The sequence below is a fragment of the Dioscorea cayenensis genome, chromosome 18 (genome assembly GCF_009730915.1).
Source record: "Dioscorea cayenensis subsp. rotundata cultivar TDr96_F1 chromosome 18, TDr96_F1_v2_PseudoChromosome.rev07_lg8_w22 25.fasta, whole genome shotgun sequence".
In the NCBI taxonomy this organism is placed as follows: Eukaryota; Viridiplantae; Streptophyta; class Magnoliopsida; order Dioscoreales; family Dioscoreaceae; genus Dioscorea; species Dioscorea cayenensis.
In genome coordinates, this window is record NC_052488.1 from 2,091,422 (window position 1) to 2,114,766 (window position 23,345).

Below are 23,345 nucleotides of genomic sequence, written 5' to 3' on the forward strand. Positions count from 1 at the left end.
AAAATAATTTAATTCCAATTAAATGTAAAAAAACAATGTCAAACAATCCAATTAATAGATAAAAACAATACATGTTTGAAGTTTTTGGAAGATTGGGCTTAAGATTGTGGCCTTTTAAAATTTTAGAGGTAAAAGGGTTGTCCGAATTTCCATGTCATGATAAATCGGGACAATTAAGCCATGTTAAGAGGACCCTACCCTCATTAGCACATATTTTGTCCAAACCTGTTTTCTCCGACAGAACTGGGCTGGCGGGTTTGCATTAGCACATCTTTTGTCCAAATGTGTTTTATCCAGGATCAGATAGAACTGGACAAGCGGGTCGAAGAGCATTGCCACCCCTAGACTTAGGGCTAACCCTTAGCATAGATAACCAAGACTTATGCCAAGCACCCCACAATATATTGGGGCCCATAGTTTTATTTTTTTAAATAATTATATTTAAAATTTTTATTTACTATTATGTTAACCAAATAATTATAATCTTTAAAATTTAAATTTTTTTAAATTATAAAATTTAATAATATCAATATCCAATAAAATTTGGCCCTAAAATAGAGCCATATAATTTTCTAAAACCCACCAATTATTTTTTAAATTATATTTAAAAATTTTATTTACTATTATCCTATCACATAATTATAATTTTAAAAAGTTTAAGTATTTTTTAAATTATAAAACTTAATTTATGATAATGTCAAATGCAATAAATATGGTCTTATAATAGAGCCACTAGGAATAGCAACGGGTCTGGTCAGGGGAAGGTTTTGCCCACCCCACCCCCATACCTACCTCTGCCCCCGAACTCGTCGGATTTTCAAAACCCGAACTCACACCTGCACCCGACGGGGAATCCCCATCCCCGCTGCAACCCTTATATAAAAATATTTAATTAATGCAATAATTTGTTATAAAAATATGACAAGTAGGTTTTTATTTTTATTATTATTATTTTTTTGACAAAACACCCATAATATTAAAATAAAAATTGAAAATTTCAATCACAATTCAAAATCACAACAAGCAATATCAAGTAGAAATTAAAAAAGTGAATCCAAAACCATGGTTTTTTTTTTGTTTGAATGAACACCATTCATCATCATCTTCATGGAGATCAATCATCAACAATTTCAATCCTAATCAATAAAGTTGACATTCAAAGTCACACGAAATAATGTTAGAGTAGCAATTGAAAATTTTAATCCAAAATCATAATTTTTTTTTTTGTTTGGTTCAAATGGCCATCATTCATTCATCATCATCATCATCATCATCATCATCATCTTCATAGGGATCAATTATGTTCCAATCCATGAGTAGCTCCACTTGCTAATAATTCATTTACATAAAACAAAATGAATCTTAGAGTTAAAAAAAATATGAAAACTATATATTTTATATCAAATATCTTTAAATTTGCAAATTTTTTTTTTACCTTCACCTTCAAAATCTTTCCTATTAAGTAAGTTGACATAGTCTTTCATTGCTTAAGAACTCATTCCTATATAACCCATATAAAATTTAATGAGTTAGTGATAATGAAACCATAAGTATTATAATATTAATACATAAAATAAAAATTCAATTCAATTCATGAGCTTTTATTTGTTAATTAGATGATCACCATTCATCACTAGATGATCAATCATCTTCCAATCCATGAGTAGCTCCACTTGCTAATAATTCAACTACATCACAAAAAAAATTTAGATTTGAAAAATAAAATTTATATATTTTGCACCAAATATCATTAAATTTGTAAAATCTTATTTTTACCTTCATCTTCAGAATCTATCTCATCAAGTAAATTGGTATAGCTTCTATTTCTTTATAACTCATTCCTAAATAAGCCAGATGAAATTTAATGAGTTATTGATAATAAAACATAACATATTATAATATTAATACATAAAAACATGTATGAAAACTACTTTACCTTTATTTTCTTCACTCCATAACCAATTTCTAGCACACATCAAAGCTTCTAAAGTATGCCAATGAAGTCGATTATGATACGGGATTACTATTTGACCACTAGTACTGAATGCAGATTCAGAATCTACAGTAGATATTGGAATGGCTAACACATCTTTTACAATGTGTTATAGTGTTGGATATTTAACTCCATTTAAATTTCACCACATCAAAATATCAAAATCTAATGTTCTTGGTAAAACGTCTTCCTCCAAATAAAGATCGAGCTTGATTGCTTAATGCCCACCTATCTATTGTAACTCCATTTAACTCCGTTCTTTTGATTACTTAATATCCACATATTTGTTGTAATTGCCACTCTTCCTTCAATTGTGTCCATCAATTTCAATGCCACCGATTTTTCAATATCATAAATTTTTAAATTTATTTCTTCATGGTGTTTCGAGAAGGAACTTTGAATAGTGGTTGAAGTGCGAATGAATATTTTTTAAAACCGAGGTGATCCACTATCGAAAGTGGATATTTATGCATAATGATTGCTTGAGCTAGCTCCTTCTTTGCAAATTCTGGATCATAAATTGTAGATGTCATTTATTGTTTGCCTTTCATCATCTTAGATGTGATAAGTTTCTGCCTTCTTAGGCTAATCTTTTGTTGGATACATGATTCCACATGTTCGTGGTGTAAGTGCTTGGTTCCATTCTTTGATTTCTCACTAAGCAATTTCTTACAATAATTACATTGAGATTTGTCCTCTGTATTAACTTGAGCCTTTTTAAAATGACTCCACACATTACTTTTTAGCCTTCCGGTTTATGTAGTAGACTCTGTATGATCTTTTGCGTCCTCTTCAATAGCAATTTTATTTGGGAAAAAGCCTTTAGGATTATAACTTTCAATTTTATTTGATTGGGTTGAATTCCCAACTGAATGTGATATTGATTGATGAGAACCAATATCATCACCCATCTACAAAAATTCAAATTTATGAAATCAAAGGAAATGTTAATGTAAAATTTAGCTGCACAGTAAATACAGTAATGTAAAAATCAGCTGAGCTAATATATAAACTACTACACAATATCAATTAGCTAATTTGCTGGGCAAAAAGCCTCACATTATTATTCACATTAAACCATAAGAAGGGGGAAAAAGCATTTGTGTGGGAATATTGCCTTGAAGACGAAGACATTTTGCTTACAATAATTACAATAATATCTCCAAAAAACTGATTCTAGTAACAAACACCAAACTACATAAACAAGTTAAAACTAATGATTTTTACTAATTAGTAGCTAATAGTAATTGTTGAAGCTCCATATCGAGAAGCGAAACAAGAAAATACAACCATAGGTAATTTTTCCCTTATAAGAACAGAGCATCAAGAAGCCAACCTTAGTATAAAAATTTCAGAGCAATGTTGGCAAACAAATACACAGTAGCACCAATAGACAAACACAAAGCACAAAGGAAAAGTAATCATAATCACAAAACATGATTCAGAAGGTAAGGAAAAATGAAGAAATTGAGAAATGGAGATGTGCTTACCATAGGAACAAGAGACGGATCCAATAGAAGATAAAATGAGTTACACCTTTCAACACAAGGTGGTCCAGGATCCGATAGATGCAGCCTTTGCAGAAAATAGAGATGTGCTTTTGAGGAAGTGTTAATAAGGCAATAAACTTTTCAAGTGGCTAATAGTTGTGCTCACCTATTTAATCTCCAAATGGAAAGAACGATTAGCTTTAGCAGAAGATCCAATTAAGATGATAATATCAACAAGTAAATTCTTCAGAAATAGAAATCCCAACAATAAGCACACCATTTATCAATTAACCCTTGACGATCCACAAATAACTTTCTTTCATTACTTCCTAAAAAAGAATACAAAACAAAAGTAGTCCAAATAAAAAAAAAATGAAATAAATTCAGTCTTAGTTTTGTATCATACTAAAGCTTGCTAAAAGGTGATAAAAGAACATCTTCTTTCACAATAAACCACTAGAAGAATTAGTAACCAGGATCAAGTTGAGGGCTTTCTCCAAAGCTTTTAGCACCTACTAAACCTTGATTGTCTGAGATGGACAAATAGATACCACCAAAAAATTAATTAGATGCAACAGTGAGAAGATGCAAACAAATGAAATATATCTCCTTTAGAGGGATATTTGACACAAACAGATCAATTGATTTCTTCCATCACTATATCCGCATAAAATTACTTCCTTATATTGAGAACACCACATTTGAATGCTAGTCCAGTGAGATCAACACCTATACATTTTGGCATAACAATTTACCATATCCAGTAAGATACACTCAAGTTGATCGGCATATACATATATACATATATATATATACACACACACACACACAAATATATATATATATATATATATGTATATAGAAATGGAACTGAAAAAATGAAGAACTTCATTGTCATGAGTTGATAAAGGTCTAATAGAGGTAGAAAGGTGATCATGATGTTTTCTCTTTCGAAGAAACCAAAATCATGGAAACAAACCCAGAGAACATCCTTCTAAGAAACCAAACCATGTAAAAGAGACCATCAAAGATGCCAACGACCTACGGGTCTATTGGTACACGGGTCGCCGCTAGAGCTCTCACCGAGTGGTGAGAGTTCGATTCTCGGCTGAGGGCATATTTCTGGAAGTTGTGAATAGTGGTTGTGTACAAGTGGTTCCAGCGCCCACGTGAGCGCGGCCTCGTTCCCACTTGTTCCACAGAGGGTTGTGCACGTCCCTGGGGTCTCTAGTGGGTTCGCCCCACTCCTCTTCCAGAAACCATCAAAGATACACGTGACCATCAAATAGATCATCTTTCACCTATGATCGATGCAACCTTCGTGAGAACCCTAACGAGGGTGGAGAAGACTGATGAGGCAGCAACGTCGACACTCAGTGATTCCAACATGGCGAATTAGAAATGGGTGACCTTATATTCTTCATTTTGCACAAAACCATATATTTTTATATTTACAAAATCTTATATTTTTACTTTCGGGTCGAGTTCAGGTTTGGGTTCGGTTCGGGTATCAAGATCATCATACCCGCCCCCGCCCCCATCCCCGTCTCCGCCCCCGCCCCACTTTATATTAGTCGAGTTATCCTGAACCCAACCCAAAACATGGTCAAGTTGGGTTATCCCCGTCAAACTCGGGTCGGGTCAGACCGAGTCGGGTTTGGGGATAATTGCCATCCCTAAGAGTCGCACAATTCATTTTTTTTTAAAAATTATATATAAAAATTGTATTTACTATTACATAGTATTTTATTAAACAAAAGATTAAAGAAGGATGTCAAATTTCTAGGTTTTTTATATTAATATTTTATTTATTATAATTATTAATAATTATTATATATTTATTTTTATAATATAATTTATTGTTTAATAAAAATAATTTTAAAAAATATATCATAATTTTGCCCAAGGCCTATTTACGCTAAAACCGGTTCTTGGCAAGAATGAAAGGTTTGAAGAGTTTTTTAAGATAAAAAAGTTTTTTAACCTCTCAAAGGAGGATGACGCCAACAACTGTGCTAACATTTATATGGCCAACTGTTCACCACTAAATCAAGTTAGATTGTCTAACTTTTTTCAGTAGTTGCAAAAAAAAAATAAATTAAGCTATCTTACCATGAAATCTGTGTATTGCACACGGTTGGAAATGACAAAAAAGAAACATCTATTCAAAAAATTTCAAAATGATCCTTCATTATTGTGTCTTAAATCGGCTTATACTATGGCAAAATATTGTTTAGTTCTGAATCTTTCTCCTAATTTTTTAGTTATAGATTTGTTTCTTTTATATGCAATAAAATACAGCAAAGCACTTAAGATCTAGAGGCTAGTTACACTCTTGACACTGCAATGGAAGCAAGGCAGAAAAAGAAAAAAAAAGATTGTGTGTACCCATGCTTTTTTTAGCGGTTTAACTGCTTATTTTAACAAATAACAAAAAAAAAAATGCCGAGTAGAAGAAGGGGATCATTAAGGCCAAGCTAGAAGCAGCAAGTATTACAAGCTTCTTGCCAGCCGGTTAAAGGATATCTTGCAATGAGAGCTTGGCCAATCGGGGATCCCATCTCTGCCTTCGGACTATCCATCACTGGGAAATTACCTTCAAATATGCTTATTCAACTATGATTTTTTTGTAAGGATATGGGAGAGTTTTTTTTTTTTTGGGGGAAAGAGGAGCGGGGCGAACCCACTAGAGACCCAAGGATATGGGAGAGTTTTAACTACTAACAATTTACTTATGCCATAATGAATCATTTTTTTTTCTTAGGGAAATGCACATAAAAAAAAAAGAGAAGTTCATACTGTTCTTTTGTCTTAGATTTTTCAATTGTTAGTTTGAATTATATATATATATATAAAGGGCGACAAGTGCTTGTCTCTGCGTGTGAGTTAATTTTTTCAAAAAGAATTCGAACCCTCACCACTCCACACGTTATATAAGAGATTTATTTTTAGTGCCGCTAACAATTTGAACCAAATGGCTTTGACAGTATGAATTTAGTTTGAATTAACTTTGTGATGATAATAATTTAATTTTAATTTAAACTTAATAAAGTGGTTTATAAGTTTATTACATAAAATTCTATGTTCATTCTAATTGGTACTTTCAATAATTATTTATTTAAATTTTTAAGTGGACTTATCCTTTTACTAGAAAAGATTATATATAGAATGGTACCAGGTCCCTGATCGATCATTTTTTTATAAATACCTAACCTAGCTTCGATAGGAGAGAATTTGGTCTCTTTAGGGGTAGATTTCAAGTCTCTCGTCATCTTTTATAACTTGCTATGATATTATTATAACATCTTTTATAACTTGCTATGATATTATTATAATAATAATTGATGTCATAATAATTGAGATCATTAAATTCTAACATCAATATGTTCTAGTTTTGATGTTCTTGTATTTTCCTCGAGTGATTCTGTTCAATGGGTTTTTTTGGAACCAGTTCAACCTTCTTACTTTTCTTTTAATTTATTTTTTTATAAAAATATGTAAATTTAAAATTTATATCAAAATAAATAAATAAATAAATAAATAAATAAATATTTTTTAAAGTTGAAAACTTTTATAGTGATTCTAAACTGCAAAAGGCAAGGAGAGGGGAGGAAAAGATGAGTTGAGTTTTTATTTGAATAGTTAAATTTTAATAAAGAAAAAATAAAAGTTTTTAGAGAAAGAATGAAAAACATTATATATATATATATAATAGTTTGATTTACCCATTATATTTTCATTATAAAATAAGAAAGTGAAGTTTTAGAGTCATAGTTAATTATTTCTTAAATTAAATAAAAAAATATCTAAATAAACTTTTTTCATTACTTACTTTCTCCCTCAATACTCAATCCAAAGACACTATTAAAAAAAAATCAAAAAACATATAAAAAAATATTCATAAAATTATAGGACACAATAGAATGCATACATCAACATATTACATCTAAAATTAAAGTTTTATTTTATAATATTATATTAAAATAGATAAAAAAATTAAAATCTTGAATAACAATTACGATCTATGCTTTGCATTTCACATATTTACAATAATCAAAATAATAAAACAAAAATCTAAAAATTCAAAAACTTTTTATAATAAATTATTTAAAAGTCACCAATATTTAATTCGCTCACAAACCTCCAGAACCTTCTAAAATCTCCATGAACCTTCTACAGTACTCCTCCAGAACCTTCTACACTACTCTGGCTTGCTCCCCAAGCAACTCATTCCCCTCTATAAAAACCCCTCACTCCCTTCTTCTACTCTTCAACGAAGCAATCATCGTCGTTGAGCGTTTCCAAGCATCATCCACACCGTCTTCTTCTCAACAATGGCGTCTCTCTTGTTGCGATCTAGGGCAAAGCTCATGGAGAAGCTCCTCTGTTCCCCCGCCGCTCGCTCCGCTGCTCCTGCTACCCGATTCTTCAATACCAATGCTCAGATGCGTGATGCTGCCGCTGATGAGCGGAGCCTTGATGTCGATCGCCGCGCTGAGGATCGGGTCTTTGGCCGCCGTGGCCCTGCTGAGTTCCCCTCCTTCTTCTCAGGTAGCCGTCTTCTTGTTCCTTGCTTTTAGATTCGTGCTTGGTTTGTGTCTGAGATTACAGGGTTTATAATGCTTTTAAGATAACATTTATTATTATTGTTGTTATTTTTTCCTCATTTATTTCGGTTAATTAACGAATAATTTTAGTTTGGAATTAGCTAAACAAAGGATGATAATTTGGTTTTAATTTATGCAAGAGTGATTGAATATCAATTACCAATTTGAATTAAAATAGTTGATAAAGGAAAAATAGAATGACCTTTTCTTAATCAGACGTTATTTCCAACAAATAATTTTATAGTATGTTTTAAATAAATTACGAAATTAATTTAAGTTTTGCAATTTGTGGAGTTTTAATTTTGTTCGAGTATATCTAAATGATTAATTTCAAGCATATGACTAATTACCATGTATTTTGATCGATAAAAAGAAAACTAAAATTCCTGAATCCGAGTATAGAAGTACATGCGGTGACAATAAGTTACTTGTTACCGAGACTAGTGATTATGTGCGATGGTTTCAGCGTTGAGATTTGTGCACGTTCTTAGTTTTTTTTTTAAGCTGTCTAGCCACTGATTTAATTTTACGAAAGAAAAAAAGAAATATACCTGATCATGTGTTATAATTGATTAGATGTACTTGACCCGTTTGGAACGACACGGAGTTTGAGCCAAGTGCTGAACGTGATGGACCAAATGCTAGACAACTCATTCCCAGGCTCATCTCGCGTAGCCACCAGAGCGTATCGAGGGTGGGACGCGCGCGAGGACGAGAACGGACTGCACCTGCGCATTGACATGCCCGGGCTGGACAAAGAGCACGTCCGTGTCTCGGCCGAACAGGGCACTCTGGTCATCAAAGGTGAGTGTGAGAGTGAGTTGGAGGATGAGCCACCTCGTCGGTATAGCAGCCGTGTTGATCTCCCTGATGAGGTTTTCAAAATGGATGAGATCAAAGCTGAGATGAAGAATGGTGTGCTTAAGATCATGGTGCCTAAAGTTAAGGAGGAGGAACGCAAAGATGTTTACCAAGTCAAGATTGAGTGATTTGCTGTTATGCTCTCTGTCCCTCCTTGTTCAGGATTTTACTACTTGTTTCCCCTGTTTTTTTTTTTCTTGTAGTTTTGACTGAAAGAACTCAAATGTGGAGGCTTTACTTTACTTTTCTGTGTGGTAATATGTTCTGTAACTTTTGGCTAGAATTGTTTTCCTGGTTGTTGTTGCTAATCGAGTGATTTGCTGTGATGCTCTCTATCCTCCATGTTTAGGATTTTACTACTTGTAATATGTTTTTTTTTTTTCTTTTGATTGAAAAAACTCAGAAATGTGGATGTTTTGTAGTGAAGTGTGGACTTTTACTTTTCTGTGTGGTAATAATTTTTTTCTAACTTTGGGTTAGAATTGTTTTCCTAGTTGTGCTTGCTTTTTTTGTTTTGGCAGAGTATGTCAGTCTTGCTTCTTTTATAGGTTAAAATATATAAATATATTGTAATTTATTTTATGTTTTTAAATGTATAATGTTGTATAAATTGTATCATTTATTTATTTATTTATTTTTAAAAACAGGTGTGTGTGTATTTTAATTATATATAAATTTCTTTAAATTTGATTGTCAATCTGTTTACCCAACCATCTCCAAGTGATTCCTCTGAACCCTTTTTGAAGAAATACGAACCCTCGGGTCTTTTTCCCTAAACTCATTATTGGGCCAAAGCCCTCTCCCCAACTCACAAAGGAGCTGGCCTCTCAAACAACGAGGCCTTGTATCCAAAGCATCTTTTAGAGCCCATAGTGGATCTTTAATATCTAGGCCCACCATTGGTCAAACTGTTGTCACTACAGACCAACACAGGGTTCATTATTAGCCCAACTCAGGATATTGTAGCACAGGACCAACTTCTACAACACCTGGGCTCACTTTCAGGCCTTAGTTTGCTTCTATCACTTCACTAGCTAATCTTTCACCATTGTTTAAGTGGTCTTTGGTTCCTATCACAAATCAAGAAAACTTAGAATCGGATGTCCTTGGACTCACAAAGTTTGCTGACTTGTTTCATTAGTGGATTAAAGAAAGAAATTCAGCGTGATATTATACCTTTGAAGCCTGATTCGTTACCTTAAGCAATGCAATTGGCTTGACTGTATGAGGACAAATATTCTGATAAATGTCCTGTGGTGACAAGGAGGTCCACTAGACGTGCTGATTTTATTCCGGACATTCATTCTGTTTCAGGCCAATCTAAGTCTGTTTCAAGTTCTATATCACCATATAAGCCATGGGTGCCTCAACAACAACCTCATGGTATCACACAATCATCAATGTCTGGATCTTCAGGATCAGCACATCCATTTAAGAGAATTACCTTCAATGAGATGCAATTGAGGCGTGCCAAGGGCTTATGTTTTAACTGTGACGAGAAGTTTTCTCCTTCTCATAGATGCCCAAATAAGAGACTGTTACTCCTACAGTGGGATGAGGATAACGTTGCTGAGGAGATAGTGCCTCAAACTGATTTTACTGTGGAAGTTGATAATTCCATGACTTTGGAAGAAACTCCTATATAGCATTCTCTACAGACCTTGCACAATACAGCAACAACTACTTCTACTGAGGTAGCTTCTACTAAGCATTCTTTGAATGCTATGAACAGTGCTCCTATTTCTGGTACTATGCGTTTTTCAGGCTGTGTTAATGGCCAGCAGGTTCAGATTCTGTTGGATGGTGGTAGTGATGACAGCTTCATTCAACCTAGATTAGCAAGATTTTTGCATTTGGATGTCCAACCTTGTGCTCCTTTTAAAGTGTTGGTGGGAAATGGTTCAGCTCTGCAGGTGGAGGGTATTGTTACCGATTTTCAAATTCAGGTTCAGGGTCATGTGCTGAAAGTTCCTGTATATTTGTTGTCAATTGAAGGTGCTGAAATAATTTTGGGAGCTGATTGGCTAGCAACCTTGGGATCCCATATTATGAATTATAAAGATCTTATAATCCAATTTTATGCTGATGGAAAGTTTGTGACTATTCAGGGGGATAAAACTGCAGGCCCTTACATGGCTTCCATTCATCAGTTGTACAGAATTTGCAGAACTGGAGCTATTGCAGAATGTTATTCATTATCAATTAAATCAGTGAATTGTGATTCCATGGGGAAGAAGACAGTTGTTCCACCTGTTACAGGTACAACAGCTACATTGGAATTTCCTTCAGATATGCCTGAGAAGTTGCAACAATTATTGTTAAAGTATCACAAAGTTTTCTCAGTGCCTACATCCTTACCACCTCAACGGGATTGTGATCACAGAATTATTCTACAACCAAATTCTCAACCAGTTAAGGTGAGGCCCTATAGGTACCCTCATAGCCAGAAGAATGAAATTGAGATTATGGTCAATCAAATGTTGCAGGATGGGTTGATTGAACATAACAGTAGTCCTTTTTCTTCACCAGTGATTTTGGTCAAGAAAAAGGATGGCACTTGGCGATTTTGTACGGATTATAGAGCATTGAATGCTCTTACGGTTAAGGATGCTTATCCTATACCTACGGTTGATGAATTGTTAGATGAGCTAAATGGTGCACGGATTTTCTCTAAGTCAGACTTACGATCGGGCTATCACTAGGTTCTGGTTCATCCTGCTGACAGATATAAAACGACATTTCGGACCCATCATGGTCACTTCCAATGGCTAGTGATGCCATTTGGATTATCCAATGCACCAGCCACATTCCAAGCTTTGATGAATGGCATTTTCCATTTTGCAATGAGGAGATATGTTCTTGTATTTTTTGATGACATATTGGTCTATAGTAAGGACTTGGAGAGTCACTTAATTCATCTAGAACAGGTCCTTATCACATTGCGGGAGAATCAGTTGTTTGCTAAATATTCAAAATGTTGCTTTGGATTACTTCAAATTGAATACCTTGGTCATATAGTATATGCTGCAGGAGTGCAAATGGATCAGACTAAGGTTGATACAATTTTACAGTGGCCAGTTCCTACAAATCTCAAACAGTTAAGGGAATTCTTGGGAATTAGTGGATATTATAGGCGATTTATTAAAGGATATGCTACTCAAGCAAAGGTCTTAACAGATTTGTTGAAGAAAGACTCTTTTCAGTGGAATTCTGCAGCTACAGATGCATTTCAAAACTTGAAAAAAATTATTTCTGCTGCACCTGTATTAAAATTACCTGATTTTTCTGCACCGTTTATCTTAGAGACTGATGCTTCTGGGATTGGCATCGGGGCTGTTTTAAGTCAGGGACATCATCCAATCGCCTATTTCTCCAAGAAATTATCCCCTCAGATGCAGAATAAGTCAGCCTATGTTCGGGAATTTTATGCTGTTACTGAGGCAGTGAATAAGTTCAGACATTACTTGTTTGGTAATTAGTTTATCATCAGGACAGATCAAGAGGCTTTACGTCATCTATGTCAGCAGAATATCCATACTCCAGAGCAACAGCGTTGGCTTCCCAAGTTACTTGGTTACAACTTTACTATTCAATATAGGCCAGGGAGGGAGAATTTGGCAGCTGATGCCTTGTCAAGATGTTTTCAAATGCAACTTGCTATACCTCAGTGTTCCTTACAATCTGAAATTCAGCAGCTACAACAGCAAGATAAGTTGTGTTTAGACAAAATACAGGCACTTCAGTCTAATACCAGCAGTGATTCTGAATTTTCATGGCAACAAGGATTACTTTGGAAGAAAGGGAAACTAGTTATACCTGATGTTTCTCAGTTGCGATCTCGGTTGATGTATGAATACCATTCCACCCCTATTGGTGGACATACAGGATCCTTGCGCACATTTGTGAGGATGTCTCAGCAATTTTACTGGCAAGGAATGCGCAGAGACATTAAGGACTTTGTCAAGAATTGTATGATTTGTCAGCAAGCAAAATCGAATCATACACATCCGAATGGCCTACTTCAACCCTTGCCTATTCCCCAACAAATATGGGAAGAGTTGTCCATGGACTTTATAGTGGGCTTACCTGTATCTAGAGGGTATTCTGTCATCTTTGTGGTTGTGGACAGACTTTCAAAATTCGGGTATTTCATACCCTTGAAGGCTGCATTTTCTAGTGTTACTGTCGCTGAGGCTTTCATTAATAATGTGGTCAAATTGCATGGGGTTCCTAAGAGTATTATTAGTGATCGTGACAGAACTTTTCTCAGTCATTTTTGGAGACATTTGTTTCAATCAATGGGAACAACATTGTCCAGGACATCTGCATATCATCCACAATCTGATGGACAAACAGAATCTCTGAATAAATGTTTGGAATTATACCTCCGTTGCTTTGTTTCTTAAAATCCCAAGGTTTGAGTTGATTTTCTACCCTGGGCTCAATATTGGTATAATACAACATACCAGTGCAGTGCTGAATTTACTCCATTTCAGATTGTTTATGGTCGTACTCCTCCTGTATTGATTTCCTATACTTCTAATGATAATGATCCCTCTGATGTCTCTTTGATGCTGCAACAACGTGACAGAATATTACAGCAATTAAAGAGCAATCTATTAAAGGCTCAGGTCCGGATGAAAAAGTTTGCTGATAAGAAGAGGTCTGAGATTACATTTGCTGTTGGAGACTGGGTATTTGTCAAGCTACAGCCTTACAGACAGCATTCTTTAGCTTTGAAAAAAAATCAAAAGCTTAGTATGAGGTATTTTGGTCCCTTCCAAGTTCTACAACAAATTGGTACAGTTGCATATAAATTGTTGTTGCCAGAGGCTGCTCGCATACATCCGGTGTTCCATGTGTCATTACTGAAGAAGTGTGAAGGAGATCCTCATTCACAAGACATCACTCTTCCGTTGCCATTAAAATCTATTGATGAAGGTCCAATTTTACAACCAGTTGCTGCTCTGAAATTTAGAGAATTATTACGCAATGGTAAGGTTGTTTCTCAGGCCTTAATTCAATGGGAAGGACAGCACAAGCGGGATGATTCATGGGAAGAATGGGATAGGATCATATCTCAATTTCTAGACCTTGAGGACAAGGTCAGAGTTTATGGAGGGGGAAATGTTATGAAGGGTGATAGCTTGGTGCCAGGTGGAGAAGTTTCAAACTGCGAGCACGTGAGAGAGAGGATGCCAACCACATCAGCAAGGTGTTATTTTGATTCTGATTGGAGTGACGTGGCTAACGGAGCGAGGATTGGTGGTCGTGGTCAGAGAGAGAAAAAGAGAAGTTCGCGCCTTGATGGGTTTGTTACAAAAGGGTGATGTGGACCAATGAGAAAGAGGAAGGTAGAGAAAGAGGCGGTGGATCTAGCTTGGAAAAGGAGATATAAAAGAAAGGGGGAGAGGAGGCGAAAGGGGTATGTGATGTTTCTAGATAGTTTGGGCATGGTACTGAGCTAAGGAGCAGCGTGGGAATTCCGGTGATCTTCCTGCGATCTTCCGACGAACCTCCTCAGTATCAGCACAGGATTTGGGGAAGTAATTCCTAGTTATCTTGTTGTTCTTAAGATAGATTCTATGAATTTGCTGTGTTTTTCTTGAGTAGAATTTTGAGATGAATTGAACCCTAGAACTTCTACTTTTCTTGTTGATTGTTGGAATCTGTTGTGTGTTGTTGAATTGAATGGAAATTCTCAGTGTGATCTGAGTTTCTGGGGCGTGGACTCTATTAATTTCAGTTCAATAGCATTAGAGCCACAACAGTTTCACATTGCAGTGAAAGATAGAAGAAAGCAACGAGTGAAAGATAGAAGAAACTATTCTTAAGATGGAATGAGCAAGTTGGATATCTCGCACTCCCACCTCACTCATCCAAGAAGAGAGGTACCTCAAATATGCTCCTAGAAGCTACATTAATTTTCCATCTCTTAATTTTATAATAGTCTAACATTCAATTTGATAAATACTGTTTAGGATGTGCAAATGATCTTTCTCATGAAAATAAATTTGAATGCTTTAACAAAATTCAATTTTAAGAACAGAATTGTGTTACCCCTCCCAAGGGTACAGTGGGGATTACTTAATGGTCCACTTAGTCTTTTCCCACACACATCATGAACATCATTTCATGGAACGTTAGGGGTCTAGGTAGACTAAGAGATTTCTTGTCAATGACCTCTTAGATTTCCATAGAACTGATGTTTGCTGCATTCAGGAATTTAAACTTCTTGATATTGGTCAAGTAATTTGGAGATCTATAAGTGGATCTCGTCTAGACTCTTTCTGTTTCTCCCCATCCCAAGGTTTCTCTAGGATTTAATTATTGGTTGGAACAGTATCATTCTCAAAGGCAGCTTAATTCATACGTGTGTGTTTTTGCCTTGCAATAGAATTCTCATATGTTCATGATGTTGAGTTTATCACACCAAATTCTTTTTGATATAAATAAAATAATTTTGGGTACTAAATTGAACAATAAATAAAATCAATCAAACAGACATCAAATTTACGTGGGAAATCCTCCTGTTCAGAGGGAAAAAACCACGGGCCAAACTCCGAATCAAATCCACTATCAAAATCAACAAGTACAAAAATTCTCAAGCAAATACACATTTGAGATCACCACCAATAATAGAGAAATACAAATAATCTCTAGAAAAAACCCTTTTCTTGAATGATAACACTAAGAAAAAAACTAGAGAAATTACCCTTAAGATTGCTCCAAACAAATTTACCAATTTGAATAGGATTCAATAGAAGAAGAGATGCTTTCTTCACCTTCCTCCTTCCAATGGACGCAAAGAACAAAACAACACTTCTTTTTTTTTTTCTCTCACTACTGATGTCTTCTCAATAGTCACATGTTTATGTTTAGGGTGTCTTTAGCATTTTGCCCCCTGTCTTTATTACTAATAATAAATGGGATGGATCGGAGTTTGGCCACCAAACCAACACATGACAATTCAAAATGACTCTACAATACAATCTATGGTCTGATAATTCGTGTCAACGATAGCACTAGATCACTTCCCTGGGTTATTTGTGGAGATTTCAATGCCATCTTCTTTCCTTGGCTCAATTACAATTCTCATTTGCTCACCAGAGATTTAAATTAGGTAGATCGACTAACTTCTGGTAGACAATTTATGTGGACCATCAATCGTAGTAACCCTACATGCGTTCGGCTAGATTGTTTCCTAGTCAATTTGAACTGGCTAACTCTTCACTATAGAGTATGTCAATCTTTCCTTCTTAGATTTGGCTCTTATCAAGCCTCCATCTGCCTAATCTTTGGGTCTCACCCTCTAAACCACGTGCTTTCAAATTTGAAACCTCTTGGTGTATGGCTGAAGGTTTTGGTGATCTCATTAGAAAGTGGTGGAATAATACCTCTCCAGCATGCTGTGAAGCCTTTATCCTTTCCATAAAGGTATTATGGCTTAAAGACAACTTAAATAACTGACATAAAACTGCCTTTGGTTATCTAAAACTCCACAAACTTTCCATCCTCCACGAATTGGAGAATCTAAATATCTCCAAGGAATCTCAAAGTCTCACTCTTGTGGAGTTAGCTCAGGGAACAAACTTGCATTTGACTATGAATGAAACTTTGAATAAAAAAAATGCTATTGGCGGTGATGCTCATGCATGACCAAGTTAAAAGAAGGAGATTCCAATAAAAGATTTTTTTTTGATGTGTTTTTTCATGTGGTCGCTAACGAACAACACAAATGAAATCACATCACTTTCATCCTCGGGAACAACCTTAAAATTGAAGAGAATAAGAAGTTCAAAAAAGTTACAACACAACCTCCAAGTACTTCAAGAGATGAAACCTTACCCTTAGTGGCAAGATATTAGTGAAATCCTCTTACAAATTCCTCAATAATGGCAGTAGTCTTTGCCAAGTGAGCCTTATCATTTGGAAGGACCTTAGTCCCAAAAAAATGTAAGCTTTCACATGGCTACCCTGGAGTAACAAGATCCTAACTGTGGATAACCTTGCCCAAGACATAGCAACAAATTGGCTGCAACCCCTTGTATTCTTTGTATAGCTGTTATTAAAACAGTTGACCACATGTTCATAGAATGCACTTATACTTCTCACATCTAGGCCCATTTTAGTCTACTATTTGTCTTACTCGGGCTCCTACCTCCCTCCTCGATATATGGCGACTCTGCCACTCACAACTTAGAGGCCCAACTAAGAAAATCTGGGATACTCTTGCTAGGGCTATTTTATTGTGCATTTGGTTGGAAAGGAACACACTCATTTTCACCTCTAAATTTCTACCACCAACTTCTATAATTCACAAAATTGCATATTTATTTCTTCTGTGGATGTTTGCAATTCCCGAGTAGAAAGACTAAAACTAGAGGAAGCCACTACCATTATTCGGAGAAGTGAAGCCTAGATATCCCCAGCGATCCTAGCAAGCTCCCTAACCCAATCTCAGATGCATGCATTAGTTGACCACAGATGAGAGATCCTTAGGGAGTCCTAGTTCTCTGCACTTGGAACTCCTAGCAACATTCTTTGTCCTTCAAGGTCTTTGTTGTTTTGTCTATTCCACTGCTAGTGGACCTTTCTTTTCTTGTACTTTGTTGTTTTATTTATTTTGTACTTCTTTTGCTTTTTATATAAATAGTATGTCAACATTTTCAAAAAAGAAAAAAAAACTTGGGCCATATATATTGGATGTCTCTAAAATATATAATATAGTTTGGTATGTTGGATATTTTTTTTCCCTGTTTAATTAATTTCATTGCACATTAAAATTTCATAATAATTTTTTTTTCTTCATATGCAAATATAACTGAATTCTATAAAATCATATAAACACTATGTTTGATGTGTGTCTATAACAAAAGCGGAGATATTGGACCAATTGTTGATTTAACCAAGGTGTTCCTTAAATAAAGCACAAGATACCCATTCAATTCCAAATTTACACATTTGTTCACTTACATTCACATACATCTCCAAAAACAAATAAAAACAAAGACACATAAAACAAATAAACAACACCAAGTTGTTTATTCAATTATTCTCTCAACTCAAACTCAAACTAAGGGTATTAGTAAAATAGATCAAAAGCTTGATAATGGTGGATCAATAACTCTAGTAGAATTACTAGCAAATCTAGCTAAAACCATCTTCACCTTAGGCTTCACCTTCTCACCAAACTTAATAATCGCCAAGAACAAAACCCTATAAAGAACTACCATCCCAAACAACACCCCAAGATCCACCCATTTTGAATACCCCATTTCCACTTCCCAAACATCCCTCAAAATCTCATCACCACTAATAACTCCTCCAACCTTACCATTTGGGAAAGAAAGCCCCAAGAACTCATTCTTATAAAACCCTTGGTTTGCATACTTATGGAATGCAATGTAATACATTGGGTATTTCCAAACGGGTTTTGGAAGATCATTAGGCAAACGGAAGAAGCCTCCATTAAGCATCATTACACCTTGAATCCCTGCCCCTGTTATTATTCCCATTAAAAAGTCCGGAACTATGCTTGCAACCATCATCATCAAACTTTCAACGAGCATCATGCATGTGAATAAGACTAGGGAAAAGTAGGCAAAGTGTTGAAAGCTATTTTGAAGGCCAACTAAGTAGTATGCTATGGGTCCCGGAATTATGGAGATTATGGCTAAGTATGGGATTGATGAGATTGTATTGCCGATGACAAAGGTCAGTACTCCATAGTGCCCATTTAGTCTTTCTCGTCCAAATATCTGTGTTTAGAGAATTATGAGATAAAAAGAGAATTCAAAAAAAAACTTAATGCAGATTTAGTAATTATATTTTTTTGTTCAGAAAAGAAAATCAATGAAAAAATGTAAATTTATTTTATTAAAAAATATGAATGAAAATTAAGCCAATGGGAGTCCTATATATGTTGGAGGTCGGGAGTTCGAATCCTTTCCCATGTGGTGAATAGTATCAATAGTGGTTTATCCTTTTTTTTTCCCAAAAAAAGTTTAATATACTTAATTTAAAAATAAATAATTAAGTAAAAAAAATTTTAAATAAGTTTTATTAAAATATGTTTATTTTATAAATGAAAGAGTTCTTGTTTTTCCCTATGAATGTTTAATTTGTGAAATAAATTGTTTAAACAAAACACCATATATATATATATATATATATATGCTTATTTCTTTCAAAAATGTTTATTTTATCAAAATAAATAATTTTATTTTTTATATAAGATTTTTTGGTATAAAAAAGATTAAAAAGGTATTTTTAAAGAGTGATTATGCGAAATATAAATGACAAATTCCTGCATACTAACGCTTTTTTTAGAAGTACAAAAAGATAATATGGTAAAAATACTTTAGAAAAATAAGTTTCAACATTTATTTCCGTGAGTTATAATTCCGTGAGTTATAAATCTAAGTAGTGTGATCATTTAAATTAAAATATCATTGTATAGAATACTCTAACTTTAATATGCCTATTTATTTGATATAAAGCATTAACAAGAATTCTATAATTCAATTTGGAGAAAACTAAATTTTATTCAAACTAAATACTTACTTTCATGTCTTCAACAAAGGATGGGAAACCACCAATGGCCATGAAGGTGAGGAATGCAGCAACAAACATGAGCATAGAACCTCTAGCTTGAATAGAACCATAATCATGACCTATATCATGATAAATAGTACCAACGCAGAGGCAAAGAGCAATATAAATGGCAAACCGCAACCAATAATAACCTAAATCTCGGTACATATTGACAAATGATCTTCTTATCAAGACAAAGGATTGTGTTAAGAAGCTTGCTTGTGATCTCCTCTTTATTAGCTCACCATTTCCCTTCTCATTTATGAGAGCAATCCTTTGTGTGACTTCTTGAAATGTATTTGATGAGTTGTATGATTTCACTAGGATTTCAGTTGCTTTGGCAGCACTTGTTGTTGTTGTTTGAGTTATTTCATCATCTTGGACTTCTTGAATTTCCTGATTGATTCATTGATTAGATGTTATCAAATGTAAAGAGGTTTTTTTTTTGTTATTTAAAACAGTAAATAATTAATATACCTCATCAAAGTCCTTGTTGATTGTTCTGAGGAAATGATCAGAAGGGTTCCTTTGTGATGGGCATGGGAAGCCACTCCTTTCGAAGAACTACAAATCAAAAGAAGATCATTAAAAAATTTAGCAAACATGTATAAAATTAAGTGGATGATGTACTCTAATAAATTTAGAGATCATAAAATTACACATTTACCCATTTCATTGTGATGACTTTTCCACTTAATGAACAGAAGAAAAATGGTAGTTTGGTCTCTTGAAAAATCTTTTATAGTTGATTCTACTCACAACCGTATATAAATAAATAACAATTATTCGTAGAAGTATATAAATAGAAGAACTATTAAAAAATAATGCATGAATTAATAAAATTATAGCTCATTTTATATTTTTTTTTTTAAGTATTAACTTTCTTTTGGATCAATAATTCTCCCAAAATACTTAGTTCAATGATTAATATCACCTTCACTTTGAAAACAAGAAAAAATTCAATACAAATAATATGCAAAAATAAAAAAAAATCGACACCACAGTAATCCTAAAAAACTGTAAAAAATAAATGATTTACCCCTTGAAGAGAATTAAAGGTCACATAATAGCTTATTTTTTACTATTTTTTTTTTTAATGAATTCAACTAATCCAAAATATTTAATTCACCTACAAATATGACACTCCCCCTATATGAAAAAAAAATCAAAAGACCAAAATACATAACACATATACAAAAACGAATAATATGATACCTCATTAGTCATGTAGGCGGGGCCGAAATAGACTGTTTTGCCACCAGAAAGAAGGCAAAGGTTATGAAACAGGGCAAACACTTCACTACTCGGTTGATGAATGGCAGTGAGCACAGTGATCCCTTCACGTTGAGCCAGACCTGCAATCCTACTCATAACATGAAATGAAGCTGCACTATCAAGCCCACTTGTTGGCTCATCAAGAAACAAAAGTTTTGGCCTTGTCAAGATTTCCATGCAAATGCTCACTCTCCTTTTCTGCCCTCCACTGATTCCCTTAGACATCCACCCTCCAATTCTTGTGTCTGCTGCATCTTTTAATCCCATTTCTTTTATTGTTGTTTCGGCTCTCTCTTTCTTTTGCGTGATCGTCATCGTGTTCGGTAATTGTAGTTGTGCTGAGTAGTGTATGGCTTCTCTGACTGTGAGCGACTGAGCGTCGTCATGAGTGTGTCATCTTGAGTTACATATGCCTGTAATCGACCGAAATTCAAGAGAATGAATATAAACTAAATTCATTTGGTAGACTAGAGAAGGAAATTCACTTACCGAAGTTCCAAATGAAAGGGTTTGTCTTCGGCCATTGACTAATATGTTGCCTTTCTGCTTTGCATTTGATTGTAATCTTCCTGCTCGTCATACATAGTTCATATGTTTTAATTTGAATATATATTTATAATAAGTATAAAACCAGTATTAATCCATCAATCCCAGGAATTTTATTTATTTAAGTCCATCCATCTATATATCATCATGATTGACTTCATCTAATCAAAACTTTATACTATTCTACAAACTAATTAATATAAATCAATTAACCAAACTCTGATACTCTAATAATTACAAAACCCAACACATCCTAATTAAACCTCCTTGATTTCAAGATTTTGTACTGTGTTATATATAAGAGTGAAACAAGAATATAAGTAAAAATTAAAATTAAAAATTAATTACCTGCTAAGGTATCAAGAAGTGTAGATTTGCCACAACCAGATGGTCCCATAATAGCAAGAACTTCTCCTGGCAAAGCATAGCCTGATACTCCACCAAGAATAGTAAGCTGCTTTCCCTTACCATCAGTAGCAAACACCCATAGATCTTTCCAAGTGAGCAATGCACCACCTTCTACTTCGATCATCTCCGACGTCATTTCTATCTTTGTTGTATTCATCATCTCCTCTACCTTCTCTGATGAGAACAACCTTATGGAACCTACTAAAGATCTACTAAAAGGAAAGGCTGGAAGCTGACTCCACTTTGATCTGTGGCTCGAACCGATCTTTTGCATTTCTATTTCTTCTTGTTGTTGTTCTTCTTCTTCTCCGGCTTCTCGTTGTGCCGCCGGCATTCCACTCGGAGACCATTTAGGAAACTTTGAAGAAGGAGGAGAAGAAGAAGAAGAAGAAGATGATGATAAAGCCATGTTGATTAGAGATAGCTTTGCTTTGAATGTGAAGAGAAAGGAGGCAATATTGGCCAAGTTTTATAGGCTCAATTAGTCCGTACTACCAAGAGGATATAATTGTAAATTTACCATGTATTGCCTGATAATGATTTTTATGTATTATTTATGTTTATGAGAAATGGTCATTGTAATTAAGTAAGGTATAATTTTTTTCTTTAATTTATTGAATGTGATCAGGTGGAGAAGTATATTGTTTATGATAAAATATAATTTAAGTAACCATCAGGATTGAATTTAAGGTTGTGTTTTATTGAAGAAATCAACGGTTCTTAGCTGCGCTTATTTGATTAGAAGAACATTAATGAATTAGTTTAACAATTGATTTGGTGGATTATATATTTCATAAAATAAAACAAACAGTAATAGTTTTTCTTTTTTTAAAAAAAAAATTCTTATTCTTTGTGAATGTGATATCAGGATGATTATTTTACTTTTTAGAAATAATAGCAATAACTATTTCAAATAAAATAATTGAAAATAAATATAGTTATTAATTGGTATTTAAAAAATAATTATTAATAAAAAAATCAAATAATATTCATTTTACTTATGCTTCTTAAAGCAAATTTATACTCGGAAGAAATTATTAATTTTTTCTTTAGAAAGTTTCTTAGCCAATTTGAAAATTATAAGAGATGATAAGCATACAAAATTAAAAAATAAAATAATTGCTGACTTGTTATATGTTAAGATTAATTTTATATGGTGATTAATTATATTAAGATTTTATTTTATTAATTTTATATTGATATTGACTAAATCAACCTTTTACTTATGCTTCTTTGTGAATTTTATTAGTTTGATATATATATATACATAATTAAATTGCAATTTTTTAAGTTAAGTGAGCTAAACTCACCATTTGTTGTTGATGAAAATTAATTTATATTTGACAATTCCACGTTTGTTTGGCTTTTAAATCTTTTTTGTGCTTCAAACCTATAGAGATTATTATAAAACTTTGTGGATTGTCTTATATTTTTTTGTTTGGAAGATTTTTATTTATGATACCAATATTTATGTAAATTTTTGTTAATATTAAATTTAGAAGGGAAAAAAGAGTTTACACATGTATTGATAAGTTAATTTCTCAGTACTCATTAAGAAATGAATAAATT

General features: G+C 33.9%; 2 protein-coding genes across 2 annotated transcripts; one reads left to right on the forward strand and one right to left on the reverse strand.

Annotated features, from left to right (window-relative positions):
• The first annotated feature begins 7,739 nt into the window (after window positions 1-7,739).
• On the forward strand, window positions 7,740-9,377 carry LOC120281676 (small heat shock protein, chloroplastic). Its single transcript, XM_039288377.1, has 2 exons — window positions 7,740-8,034; window positions 8,667-9,377. The coding sequence occupies exons 1-2, from the start codon at window positions 7,818-7,820 to the stop codon at window positions 9,077-9,079; spliced, it is 630 nt and encodes a 209-aa protein (XP_039144311.1). The 5' UTR covers window positions 7,740-7,817; the 3' UTR covers window positions 9,080-9,377.
• Window positions 9,378-17,899: 8,522 nt separating this feature from the next.
• LOC120281933 (ABC transporter G family member 1-like) lies at window positions 17,900-22,185 on the reverse strand. Its single transcript, XM_039288625.1, is given in 7 exon segments — window positions 17,900-18,712; window positions 19,518-19,943; window positions 20,025-20,111; window positions 20,763-21,191; window positions 21,194-21,235; window positions 21,312-21,391; window positions 21,717-22,185. Coding segments are annotated over 7 exon segments (2,196 nt in total). The 3' UTR covers window positions 17,900-18,049.
• Between the last annotated feature and the right edge of the window lie 1,160 nt (window positions 22,186-23,345).

Excerpts from the sequence above, each read along its gene's own strand:
- LOC120281676 (XM_039288377.1), top strand. The coding sequence starts at position 7,818 with ATGGCGTCTCTCTTGTTGCGATCTAGGGCAAAGCTCATGGAGAAGCTC. Across the intron at positions 8,035-8,666 it reads GTTCCCCTCCTTCTTCTCAG|ATGTACTTGACCCGTTTGGA; the intron begins GTAGCCGTCTTC and ends ATAATTGATTAG.